The sequence below is a fragment of the Alosa sapidissima genome, chromosome 12, assembly GCF_018492685.1.
Source record: "Alosa sapidissima isolate fAloSap1 chromosome 12, fAloSap1.pri, whole genome shotgun sequence".
Classification (NCBI taxonomy): Eukaryota; Metazoa; Chordata; class Actinopteri; order Clupeiformes; family Clupeidae; genus Alosa; species Alosa sapidissima.
In genome coordinates this window covers 15,408,537-15,422,700 of record NC_055968.1, presented here as the reverse complement: position 1 = coordinate 15,422,700, position 14,164 = coordinate 15,408,537, and the positions used below count along the sequence as shown (strand labels likewise).

At 43.0% G+C, this 14,164-nt stretch overlaps 1 protein-coding gene across 1 annotated transcript in view; it reads right to left on the bottom strand.

Moving 5' to 3' along the window:
- Nucleotides 1–10,743, bottom strand: part of zgc:165603 (uncharacterized protein LOC571425 homolog) — a 15,171-nt gene extending 4,428 nt beyond the window's left edge. The window contains exon 1 of the mRNA XM_042057091.1: nt 10,308–10,743. Coding sequence (XP_041913025.1) covers nt 10,308–10,674 — 367 coding nt within the window. The 5' untranslated portion in view covers nt 10,675–10,743. The remainder of the gene's footprint in view (nt 1–10,307) is intronic.
- Nucleotides 10,744–14,164: the final 3,421 nt, after the last annotated feature.

Here is a 14,164-nt window from a genome sequence, read left to right as displayed (position 1 = left end):
ACGACAAAAAGGAACTGTAACAAGACCCTGCTGACACAGCAGCCGGCAAACTCAGTGTAAGGAAATGATCTGCCGCATCGTTTGATAAAAATCTAACAGCGCTACATCTTATGGGCTTAGAGTCTGCAGAGCTTTCCTCCACTCTCCCACTCTCAACCCCGCCCCCCCCCCCCCCCCACCACTAATCTCCCCTCCCCATTTTCGACACACACTCAAAGTTGTCCCACACACACATACACACACACTGCCTCCCACCCTCCCCCTGTCTTGACCTGCTCCTGAACATTCTGTTACCCCTGACAGGCCTCCAGCTCAGAGGATGCAAACAGCCCTGCAGAGCAGTCCGCTACTGAGAGACGCAGGAGAGGCACTGGGGGGGGGGGGGGGGGGGGTTCAGGGGGGGTACAGCTCGGACAAGAGCTGACTCTGGGGCAGACCCGGCCCTGATCTACCCCCCCCAAACCCCCCCCCCCCCACCTCAACCCGCGGATCCGTTAAGCTGCTATGTGAGAGTAATTAAGGAGCACAAATTGAGGGTGCCGCTCTCGCTGCCTGTGACAGCAGCCATTTGCTGGCTTATTTACTGCAGACAGGGACCTCCAGTGCTGGTGCTACGGAAACAGTGTCTCTGCTCCGCCACCTTTGGCCCTGATCTGTGAAGTGTGGGTAATTCCCTCTAAGTGTAGAGGTCCTGTGGATAAATCCATGACCACCATGCACCCCCTCCCCACCCCACTCTCTCCCTCTGATTCCCTTCTCCTAGCCTCAGCACTTAATACAAAGAGCCTTCCTTCCCACCTCCTCTCCTGACTCTCTCTTTCTCTCCTTCCCTCTTCTCCTCTCTCTCTCTCTGCCCCTCTACTTTTCTCCTTCTTCTGAGTCGTCTGTTCCCTCCATCACTGTCTCTCTCTCTCTCACTCAATCTCTCTCACTCTCTCTTTTTCTCTCACCACCTCTCTTTCCATCTCTTTACCCCAGAGGTAGACTGGTCCGGTATGATGAAAAAGCGTGAACTAACCCCCCCACTATGGCATCCCACTCCCACCCCTTTCCCAATCCACCCCGAAAAAGTGTGAAGGTGGCAGGAAGTGGCGGAGCCAGGAAGCCTGACTGGCACAGAGAGGCCTATTGCCTCTCGCACTTCATTTTCGCCTGGCGGAAAATGTCATCGACGGAGGCTAGATTACCTGCTTACCTCATTTACTCGCTGCCGAGGCTGGAGGGGGAGAAATTGCCGGCTTTTCCGACGCTTTAAGTCCAAATGCACATCATCAGCAGACCGCCAACACAATGTGCTTATTAGCTGAATCTGTGCCAGACGCCTGCCTTGCGTTTCTAGGCTCCCGTCTAGATTGGATATGAAGCATAATCAAAGCAGTCTCTGAGCAGTCCTTACCGCTCTTAATCACTCCCCCTTCGCCGAGTCCCCAAACTCCGATTTAGTCAGACATAAAAAAAAAAAAAGGAAACACCTTAGTCAGTGCTCAGAAACGGGGAACTGGGACCATCACCACTACTGCGCTCTCAGTCATTGTTCCGACAACAATATTTTTCTCTGCCCCAGCCTAATTAGCTTGTAATAAGTCTTGTAATATAAGCAGTACTCTAGCGTAACCTGTAAACCTTAATTAAGTCGGGCACCTTAAAGCGAGCCCAACCTCTATCCCACGAGTTGAGCTTTTTGAGCCTGTGAGTGACGAGGACCAAAGTGTGGGTAAGTGCGGCTCTCTCTCGACCTCCACTTGCCCACTGATGGCTGCACAACAGACCGCCTTGATTGATTCCTCCGCCATCCACCTATAGACTAACCTCTGGGAACGAGGAAAACAGATCTATACGGGAACGCGGCTTCCGGGACAAATGGCCTGTGACGACCCAAAAGGTGGTTTCCGCGTTGAAATGATTCTGCTAAATGAGCTCGGAAGCGCACATCACATGATAACTCATCGCTGATGAGTGTGACAAACGTGCTGGAGAATAATGACTCGATCCAAATTGCTGCCCGTAGAATGATTACGCATCGTGCCTTTTGGGGCTCCTGTAGGTGAAAGTCTTTTCCAGCGGTCTATTCAGGCCGCCGTCATAGATGAGGCTGATGGAGAGCATGCTGTTGTTTGGGTTTTCATCAGATTGGGGACGAGGGGAGAAAATATCTGTCCCCTGCCACTCCTTCACACGGATGCTTAAGGATTTATGTAAAAATCAATGCGAAGCTCACTTAGACAGCCATTAAGACACTGTAAGTAGGTCAGCTTCTTTTCTTCTCCAGAGAAAGAAAGATGAATTACAAGACCAATGAAACATGAACATATTGTTCAGTGTAACATTCAATAGTGATTTCTTTTTTTACTTTTTCTTTTTTTTTTTTTTTTTGGTGCGGTCTGTCATTAATTGGGCAAACAATATTCCCGACGTGTCAAAGCACATTAGCCCCTATAAATATCCCAAATCCTTGTCCGGATAATCGGAGTAGTCAGTTAAGCTTGTACAATCACTGAGTTGTCTAATTGGAGAAATGTGAGTAAAACTCCATTTAAGAACACAGACTTCACAGCAGGGCCTACAGCGGTCAGGCGTGTCAGGCGTGGAAGGATAGCAAAATTCCTTCCTCCTTTTTTCCCCTCTTTTTCTTTTTTTCATCCTTCTCTTTTTTTTTTGTCTCTCCATGTGCTGCCCAAATCTATGTGCGATAACACATCTGCACTACTTACCAGCCAATCAGAATGGAAGGAGCGCAGCGAAGCCTTATCGTGTACGGAGAGGCGTTTAGTGCCTGACTTCGCGTTCCATAGGCCTGGCACGGAATGGAGGAAGAGGAGGAGGCAGAACAAAAGGGAGGCAGAGGAGAAGTTCCTACTGTGGGCGACAGCTGCTTGCGCCCTCCCTCCCTCTAGCTCCTCAGTGCGGGAGCGGTCATTGGTGGTGGTGGTGGGGGGGGGGGGGGGTTGGGGTGGGTTGGAGGGGGGTGGAGGGGAGGGGGTTGGGGGCTGAAAGAGGGGTGGGGGCCTGGCAGGCAATCAGTGATGTCATGCCAGCAGAGTAGCGATGGCAGCTTAACCTATTTTCGGAAATACCACAGATTTCTATTTATAACTGCGCTGAGCAGCACACACTTCCTCGCATCCCTGATGGATCCCACACACACACTCACTCCCATTTTTCTTCATCGCTTTTTTTTTCCCCTCTCTCTCTCTCCCTCTCTCTCTTTCTCACACACACACACACACACACACACACACACACACACACACACACACACACACACACACACACACACACACTTCCTCATGTTTTCCCTGTCACAAAGCATCATAATCATCACCATTAACGGACTCCACGTGAATATTACAGCACCAGTGTGTGTGTGTGTGTGTGCACATTGGAGATGGCAACATTGCAAACTAGGAGCACCAATGGAGTAGCTGGGGGTTGGTAACGTTTAGCGAGGCAGAGTTGCCTACCACCCCTGCAAGCTTCTATTTCATTCCATTGCGGCTCTGTGGTGGTGATTATGTTATACATCTGCCAGACTTGCCCTCTTTGAAGTACACCACCCCCCCCCCCCCCCCCCCCCCCAAAATCACACACACACACACATACACACACACACACACACACATCCATATACACACACACACACATCCATATACACACACACACACACACATCCATACACACACACACACACACATCCATATACACACACACACACATCCATAAACACACACACACACATCCACACACACACACACACACACACACACACACACACACACACACATCCATATACACACACACACACACACACACACACACATCCATATACACACACACACACATCCATATACACACACACACACATCCATACACACACACACACACACATCCATATACACACACACACATCCATATACACACACACACACATCCATATACACACACACACACATCCATATACACACACACACACACACACACACACACACATCCATATACACACACACACACACATCCATATACACACACACACACATCCATATACACACACACACACATCCATATACACACACACACATCCATATACACACACACACACACATCCATATACACACACACACACACACACATCCATACACACACACACACACACACACACATATACACACACATCCATATACACATCCATATACACACACATCCATACACACACACACACACACACACACATATACACACACATCCATATACACATCCATATACACACACATCCATATACACACACACACACACACACACACACACACACACACACACACACACATCCATACACACACACACACACACACACACACACACACACACACACACAGCCCTATCACCACCCACTGCACGTGAAATCTCTTTCCATTTCCCCCTGTTCCTGAGATGTGGGGCACGTGGCTTTAAATAAAAAAAAATGTAAAAAAAAGAAAGAAAAAAAAAAACTGTCAAGAAGACAAATCAAGACTGAGACGCAAGCCCTTCAGCCTTCCTTCTTCGAGCACCTCCGGATTAAGGCGACCATTTGTTTCAGCGCCACTGACAGTCTCACGTCATCCCTGGTGCTCTGCTCATCCACTGTGCCCGCCCTGCCTGCCCGAATGCCTGCCCGCATGTCTGTCATCTCTCTCCTGTCCACTCGGTTTGGGCTACACGCTTGGGAGCCACCAAGTTCGTCACTGACAAGCCCTCCACAATAGACACAGCATGCGCACACTCCCTGAGCTTCGCTCTGCATCTGTCATGGGAAGCTTGTCCATCTTTTTTTGCATTTCTCTAATGAAAAACATAACAAGGCTCCACTGACTCTTTGATTGTTTATGCAGCACAATGGGAATAGGGTTTGTGTAGAACAACAACTCCAAGGATGACAAAATAATGGGTTATCTTATTATTTTCGTGCTGCTTTTATGATCGAGGCGTTCTCGCATGAGTTCTCCTGGACCGTTTCAAAATAGAGAGGGATTACAACAAACATTACAATAAAATCTCCTCGCTGGTATTTCATTGGCTCTCCTCGAAATGAATTTCTGCCCAGCCGACCTCAAACACAACATTAAGAGAGAGTATTTCTCAAAGCATCGTTGAAATATCTCCCAAGCCTTTATCTACCTCTTGTATCCCTGCCTCTATTCTTCTGCATAGTCTTACACCAGGTAAAAGCATTATCTCTAAGCTCAGCTCGTAAAATAAGAAGGCTCGTATTCACACAAGCACAACATCAGCGAGTAACTATGACCCCCCCCCCCCCCCCAAAACAAGCACGACAATCAAACTAAACCAGACTAATTTCTGTTATCTTATGTCTGTTCAACAACTCATCTCTTTGCAGTCTGCAACCCTGAGTAATATATATATTCACCAAAACAGTACAGAATACAAAACTTGTGATAGAAATAGCCAATTTGTTGACTATTGAGTTGTATTTGAGTCCTTTTTGTTTTTTTGCTCATTAAACAGTGTAGGCTTCATCATTCCTTATGGGCCATGTATGTTGTGGAGAGTCCAGAGTATATTTCATAACTGAGAGCACCTCTGACAGTGCAGTGTCTTAGCCATGTTAACATGTCCCTGGCCGTGGTGCTGAAAACGCAGCGTGGCCACAGCTGTGTACTGCCATTTGCACCGAGTCTGACAGCATGCACTGCCATGACTGAGCCAAGCTACATAATAAAGAATATCAACAGCCAGCCATGAAGAACATCTGCATGTGGCTTTGGTATTTTAGAGAACAATTGGCTTGTAATAGAATATCAGTCAAATGGTTCAAACAAAAGACTTGAAAACAGATGAGAAGATCTCTCGTGGTTGTGCATGATTACAATTTGAAGTTCTGGATGATTTCCCAAAACAAATTAGGGTTTCAGAGAAAAGAACAATGTGTGAAGATTTTCCATTCACCAACACCATCTCAAAACTGACTAGCTGCCATCACCTACAATACAGAAATAGGAACACATGCATTTTGCATGCAAGAGAGTCAAGGCTGCATAAGCATAGTGGTGTCACAGTGCTAATATGAACACACTCTAGGCCATAATACTAAAAGGTTACTAACTAACCCTCTGTCTTATGAGATAGCTAGAACACTGCTTAATGGATTTCGATGACCTCAGAAAATCTATCAGTCCAAAGAAAAAAGGAAAAAAAAAAAACCTTGGCATTTAAAGACTTAACATCCTCGTTTAGTGTGTTTCTGAGTTCACCGTCGGAATTAAAACAGGTCCCCCCCCCCCACAGCATAGATACCCAGAGGAGCAGAAATGAGCTCATCTTGAAGTCCAGGCCCATAGCCCCTGTCAGAGGCTGCTGAAGTGCTGCATCTTTTATGAGGAAACCCCTGTTGCTTATTACAATATTTACAGACATTCTGCTGTTCGGCTGAATTGAGGTTTATTATTACATTCTAAGGGTCTGGTGGCCTAACAGTCCAGACAGGGCGCAATATCACTTCATCTGCATAAATCATAGGCTGTGTTTGCAACAGCAGGCCCAGTGATAGAAAAAGGAGGGGGATTTGTAGTAGAAGAAGAAGCTGGTGTCTGTGTAATAAACTGATTATTAATACTGATTATTTTTCTGTTTGCTACCAGCTAATTTTACACATTAATATGTGTTCTACAAGGGCAACCAAATCAGAGGATGCCACACCAAAAAGTGGGGTAATTTTCATCCACTCTGTCTTATTTATCGCTCTTGGTCCGAATGTGAATTTGTCTCACAGTGGCGCTAAATGTCGAATGTCATTTGAAATGCATTCAGTGGCCTGTTCCTACGGCTCTATGACTGGCAGGCCACGGCAGTGTTATCTGCACTGTATAAATGTGAACTTTGCATAATTTGCCAGATCTGAGGACGGGAAGGTCACAGATTAGTTTGGTCTTCACACTGTGCCCCCCGCACGAGCCGCTTTGAACCTCATCTGGCTCGTGTGATTTCTGTGGGCCTGTAGCCCAGAGTAATGCTCGGCTGCCGTGTGTTCGAGCCTCCCTCTGAATGCACGCGCATCCCAGTGCACAGCGAAGGGGTATAAAAAATAAAACTAGGCATCAATATTTCATTAGATTATTCCTGTGATTTAATGTGTCTTGCCTTTGCCGGGACTTTGGCAATATCTCTAGTCCGATTATAAATGCATTAACACAATGATCCCCGGACAATGGCTTAATATCGATACAGTCAGGGTTGTGTTGCTCACCCAATGCTGAATCACAACCAAAACACTCCTGATTGAGTGTGTGTGTGTGTGTGTGTGTGTGTGTGGGTGTGTGTGTGTGTGTGAGAGAGAGAGAGAGAGAGAGGGAGAGAGAGAAAGAGAGAGAGAGAGAAAATTTGTTGTGGATTCAAATTAAGTAGTAAATTGTTTATGAGTCTTAAGTTCTGACTACATAATTTAGCTCTTTTCCTTTTATAAACAATCCAGCATCGTGCACAAATACAAATTCAAGTGAATGAAATCTGAATACGTCTGTTTGGGGGTGGGGTGGGGGGGGCATGCAAAAAAGAAGAAGAAATCAAGAGGGATGACATCATTTCCTCTCATACTGAAATAACAGGGAAAATGAATCCCTGTAGAAAAAGGTATGAGACCACAAGAATCTCACAGAGGATTTTCTCATAATTGATCCTGCCTCTGTAGGAACATCACTGTCCTAGAGTACTGATTATGCTGTGTTCCATTTCAGCAAACAAACACTTCAAATGTCATCACAAATTCAGCAACTAATTCTGCAGAGCCTGTTGACGAATAGATCAACTATTAAAGGGCATCCCTGTTTGTTTTTATACTGCATACCCAAATATAGTACCTGTGACAATGCATCAGTTTAGCAAGTTAAGCTATACAATAAGTTGATTTAAATAATAAAAAAAAAACATCAGGTAAACCCAGCAGGATATGGAGTAAACACAGTGAAACACAATTTCTGAAATATAAACCAGAGCCCGTTCAAATCCACAGAAGAAAAAAAATGTTCCTTCCTTCTTTTTATCAAAGAATTTCCACAATCAACATTCGGCATACTCTACTTATAATCCTGTTTTGCATTTTTTTCAGTGACATGGGGTAGCTGTTACGCTTCATTAAATTACTGCAAGCGATCTCATATGTTTTGTGTATGTTCAGATATGCTCCCTTCCAAAATGCAGTTATAGTTTTACCTTGTGTATGTTTGCACAAGTAAACAACTCTATCCTATCCTAAAGCTCTTATAGTTTTACATTGTGTATGTTTGCGCACGTGAACAACTCTATCCTATCCTAAAGCTCTTATACTTAGTACACATATTACTAATCTAAGTATGGATGTCACTCATTACACCTGTGAAAGTTCCCAGTAGGCCGCACACAAGAATATAGATGGAAAATGTTTTAATGTTTTTAAATACTCAACTTTGTTAAGATGTAACTCGAAATAATTTCAAACTGTAAGTAGCCTATACTATTGTACTGTGATTTACAATTAAGTTCCATTCTAATTCAAACTTAACTGAGGAAGGCCCTCGGCCTAAAAATGAGATTTGTATCTTGTATCAAAACGCTACTACAGGTGCTGGTCACTATTACTTTGTTTGTATTATATTAGGTTATACTTCATATACGTGCTGGAACAAATGGCTTGTCTTATTGGTTTGTTGTGTAAAGTCAATGGCCTATTCAACTCTCTGGAATATCCTGTTGACTATTACAGCAAACATAATATCATGCCAATCAAATCCTCAAGAATTATCTCAACTAAAGAGAATACACTATCAACATTTTGTGTTAAACAGCTTCAGACAAAACTTGATAAATTGATTTTTACATGTTTCCCACAAAAAAGAAAATAAGTGTGTGAAGTGTGTGTGTGTGTGTGTGAGAGAGAGAGAGAGAGAGACAGAGAGACAGAGAGAGAGAGAGAGAAAATGTGTTTGTACATGTGAGATAACAGGTATGATATTTCTGATAGGGCCCTGTTGCCACACACACACACACACACACACACACACACACACACACACACACACACTATGGATTTTAGTTTTAACCAACTATTCATTTGATGAATATAAGGGCAAGCAGGCAAGTTTTGCTAAAGGAGCATTTTTAGGATAGATGTTAAAATGGCAATTACTGTTGGATCATGGATATGCCCATTATGATTTATCTTATTGGATGTGATAGCATTTGGAGAATAAACACGTGAAATTCTGCTCAGAGCCTTATTGGAAATAAAGGCCTAGCTGACTGGAATTGCACCCAAATGAGTTATCAAATATATAATTGACAAACCTGTTGTTTAAAGTCACATGAGAGTATTTTTCTCTAATTACAACAGTAAGGGTGACTACCTGGATAGAACTGGAGACCATGACAAATTCTACCATTCCATAATAAGTAGAATGTGTTGTATTGTGTGTCTCATAGAAACTATGTGACATATTTTCTGCTATGTCTTATGTGTATTTTCATATTTGTATATGTTATCAAATTAATGGCATCCTTTGTTTCACAAACCAAATCAAGTCGTGCCTGTTAAAGGGCATCTAAGAAGCGGCGTGCGTAAAAAGCGTTCGGCACGGCTTTGCTGCCTCACATGCAGTGATGTTTCTGTGTAAAGAAAGCAACGGGATAAATAAATGATGCTTTCCCTACGAAAAAGATGGGACGTTCGAGGGGGAGAATCTTTAAAAATGCATCCCTCTAACCGCCTTTTCTCCAATTCTGGAACAGCGGGGGAAAATAGGCTAACCATAAATCGCATATTGATATTTCACAAGATTGTAATACGTAACACGTCGTTGCCTTCAAATAACACTAAGATAACACTTATCTGAAAATGTTACAATCTACACAAATACACAACATTTGTAGGCTAGCCTACTTGAAAATATGTTCAATATACGCCACAGCAACCCAAGATGAGACAACACACTACGCTACCTGTTAGTGATTTCATATTCTAAAATGTCAAAACACGATTCATCGGGCTACAAAGCAGCTTTAGCAAAATTCAGCATAAGCAAAGAAAAGTGAAATGTAAGCAACACTGGTTATTTGGACATGCCCGTCTTGCCAAAATGGCATGTAGGCAACATAGTATTTTTAACCCTTCTATCACCTTTGTTGGAAATCGTTTAGGCTAATATTAACCAGTTCGAAATAAAGACATAAATGCAGCCTTTCAATGTGCGCAACAAACGTGGCTGACAAATAACATTGTACTCGTTGCCATAAAGCTAATTAAATGAGGCCAGACTATTTAGCCATAAGGGGGGTCCACTCGTTACCTTTATGCATGCCGGTGTAGCGGTCCTTCAGAACTGTCAGTTCGTGGATTTTCCCAAACTGTTCGAACAGAGGTTTAAGATCTTTTTCCTCTAGGTTCCGTGGAATTTGCCCGATAAACAGCTTTATGGCATCTTGGTCTTTCATGGTGCCGCTCTCCGGATGAATGGAGATGGATTCTGACCCGTTCATGGGTTTAGAAAATGGGGTGTGAGGGTACTGGTGCTGGTGCGGGATGAGTAGTAGTGGAGGTTGGGTCGGTGGTGCCCCCGGTCCGGTCAGAAACAGGCTGGTGTGAGCTGGATGGGGCTGTTGGGGATGCTGCTGCTGCTGCTGCCTTCTGGTTTCAGTCGGAGTGAATCTGGCCATTCTGAGCTGCTGGGAGCAGACTGGATAATAATAATGACAACACACACACACACACACACACACTGTGAGAGCAAGCACTCAGCTGGAAAGCCAGGCTCACTTTCTAGCCGACACTCACTATACTAGCACACACACGCACACACACACACACGCGCAAAGACACACACTACACACACAATGAAAAGGGGGGTTGGGGAGGAAGTGCTCCGTTAGCTGCTCTCGTGCGACACCAACTGGCGGTGGGCCTACAGTGATGACAACAAATGTTTTGTAAGATTTTGGATTTTGGAACACATTTTGATTGCAACATAAATACTCACTATTATCATTACTATTATTATGGTTGTTATTGTTGATAATGATGATGATGATGATGATGATGATGATGATGATGATTATTTAATATTTATTTACTTACTCTTACTTACTCTTACTTTACTTACTTATTTGATTACTCTTTACATTTACATTTATTGTCATTAACTTTTGTTAGTCATATTGTAATGGTTGTGTGCCTGAAAGAGAGTAGACAAAATACTGTACCATTAGGCCACTGGTAGTAGGAGGAGGGATAGGTAAAGCACCCTTTAAGTTTGTTTGTGTCAATACAAGCTTAAAGGGAATTTTTTAAAGAATGTCTTCCTTCTCTAAAATGGCATCTGATCAGACTGGTGCTATTTCACAACTTTAAGTCTCTAAATGTAACAAAGGAAGTCCAGAGCACACATAATTGCTATTCAAATTTCAAATTTAATTTCATTGATCAAATATGCCACAATTATATAATATACCAGAGGTCAGCCTTTTAAGATTACATTTGGGTTTAAATTATTTCAATTAATAATAATTAAAAACATTGTCCGCATGAAGCTGTACATTTTCAGTGGTGAGGTTTTGAAAACACTAAAACATTAAAATTTCCCTTGAATGAATTAAGTGTCTATCTATCTATCTATCTATCTATCTATCTATCTATCTATCTATCTATCTATCTATATCTATCTATCTAGATTTGTCTTTAGTGCATGATTATTACACCTTTCCTGAAGGATGGAAATCATCACAAAGCGTTCCGCAATACGATGCTTTCACAATAGGATACCCACGATAACATAACAACACAGAGATTCTGTGTTGCAGGAGAATCAGGAGACGGTAAAATAAGTATAACAGCACAGAGATTCTAATATGCAGAAAATCATCTATGATAGGCCTACATCATGGAGGAGGACTGAGGAATCCTTATTACGATACAGATATCTCTGGGGATACAATATATCAAAGGCCCTTGAAAATATGCAATATTCCGATATCAATATATTGTCCCACCCCTATGCATGAACAGTATTGAGATAGAGAAGGCCCAGCCCCATGCCGGATAAGCAATTGTGATTGGATACTGGGGTTTTGGTGATTCACAAATGGGCGTCAATGGGATCCTTTCCCAAATTTGAATTTGTTAACAGGTTCATCTAGGTTCACCCAGGTTAGGCCCACACAATGCTATATGAAAAAGATTCAAAACACCAAGATTCTGATGATTTCTCCTCAGCTGACTGGCAGGTCAGTGACATTAGGTGTAGACATATTTGTCACTGTTTCTGGAATGAATTCCCAGGCCAGCTTTAAAACACCATGGCTATCATACCAACCCCATTGTATCAAATAACTGAATACACCACTGCCCTTCAACATTAGTCACAGTGAATGAGTGGACTGCTAGGATACTCTGGACCAGGCATTATGGCTGCTTCACCATCACACTTTGTGGCATGGCTGTTCATCTGAAATAGGATTTGTGTTGTTTTATAGCCTTACTGTTCAAGTCTAGTCACACTGTGACACTAAAGAGTGAAAATGTGAAACTTCTGGCCCACTTTAACTTCGTCAAAATAAGATGATGTTTAGGTCATGGTGAGTCATTGGTTCTTTTCATTTTAAACATCTCAACATGGAAGCTATAATGAATAGCATGACACTTAACTATATTAAATAATGTAATAATATGATATTCTAATGAGATTGGTTTTAAGACCAAGAGGAGGTTTTATTTCAAGACCAGACCACTAAACAGCTCTGGAAAAAATTAAGAGACTATTGCACATTATTCTGATGTCATCCTATGATTGCTAAGTGACATTCGAATGAGTTGACTGTCATATTCAAATTTGCAGTGGCCATCATTTTAAATTGTTCCCTGTTAAATTTATTATATATTGTTTTGTATTTGTGTGTCGCTTTGGACAAAGGCGTCTGCCAAATCCCATAACCATAACAATATGACCATCAACTCATTCGGATGTCATTCAACAACCGTAGGATGACATCAGAAAAATGTGCAATGGTCTCTTAATTTTTTCCAGAGCTGTATATCATAATGCCTCAAAATGTATTTGTTTGTTAACATATTACTTTGATTAGATGTAAAGCATTCTACTCCAAATGCACCCATGCCTATCTAATAATGTGAAAATGTGACACATGTTAATATGTGTCCCCCTCATCCCTCACACACATGCAACTGAATATGGGATATAGGTGAAGTTAAAGGAGAAGAAGCTCTTGTTGTCTGAGATCATTGAGCAGACGTATGTCAGCCAAAGACATAAAATTTGGTATTGGTTTTGACTCGGTCACGCCTTAGTGTTGGTCTTGACTTGGTCTCAACCTCTCGGTCTTGTCTCGGTCTTGTCTCGGTCTCGATACTCTCTGGTCTTGGTCAGGACTTGGTCTCAACCTCTCAAAGTCTCGGTCTTGTCTTGGTCTCGATACTCTCTGGTCTTGGTCAGGGCTTGGTCTTGATTTAGGTGGTCTTGACTACCTGTATGTATCTGCTGCAATGTCAGTATCTATTGGCTGTGGGTGATCACAGAGATTTGGGATATGCACATATCTAGGAAGACTCTTGGTTCCACTGGTCGGCACTCACTGCCAGACCCACAGCAGAGTACAACAAACAGGCATAATGTTTTAATGATGAACTTATTAAGTCCAACTCCCCAAGTTCTTGCTGTGGGAACAAACAGAGAGCGGAGGAGGATGAGAATAGATACTACTTGGCAATCCAATGGAGTAAAACATTCATTTAGGGCTTCATGGAGGTCCAAGAATTTCCAGGGTTATGATAATGAACTATGAAAACCATAAAGTTCCAAGTGCACTATGTATTTCCCAAGCATTATAGACCTCTTCTGATTTACCTTCAGATAAGCACTATTTGTTTTATGTCGGGGACACTTTTCAGATACCTATTGAATTTCTTAGTATTTGGATACCTCAACTAGACCTGGCAACACAACGACAGGTGTGTCGATTTTATCGGAGGCTCTAATAGATTTGGCTGCAGCTTCGACACCTGGGTCCATCTGACGCACGCCAGAAAGACAAGAGGACAAATGGCGCTCTTCCCAGTAGACACAGCAGCAGCAGTAGCATACTGTCACAGGTCTGGAGTGAAGCCGCTGGGCTATTTTCAGCACGCAGCTTGGTG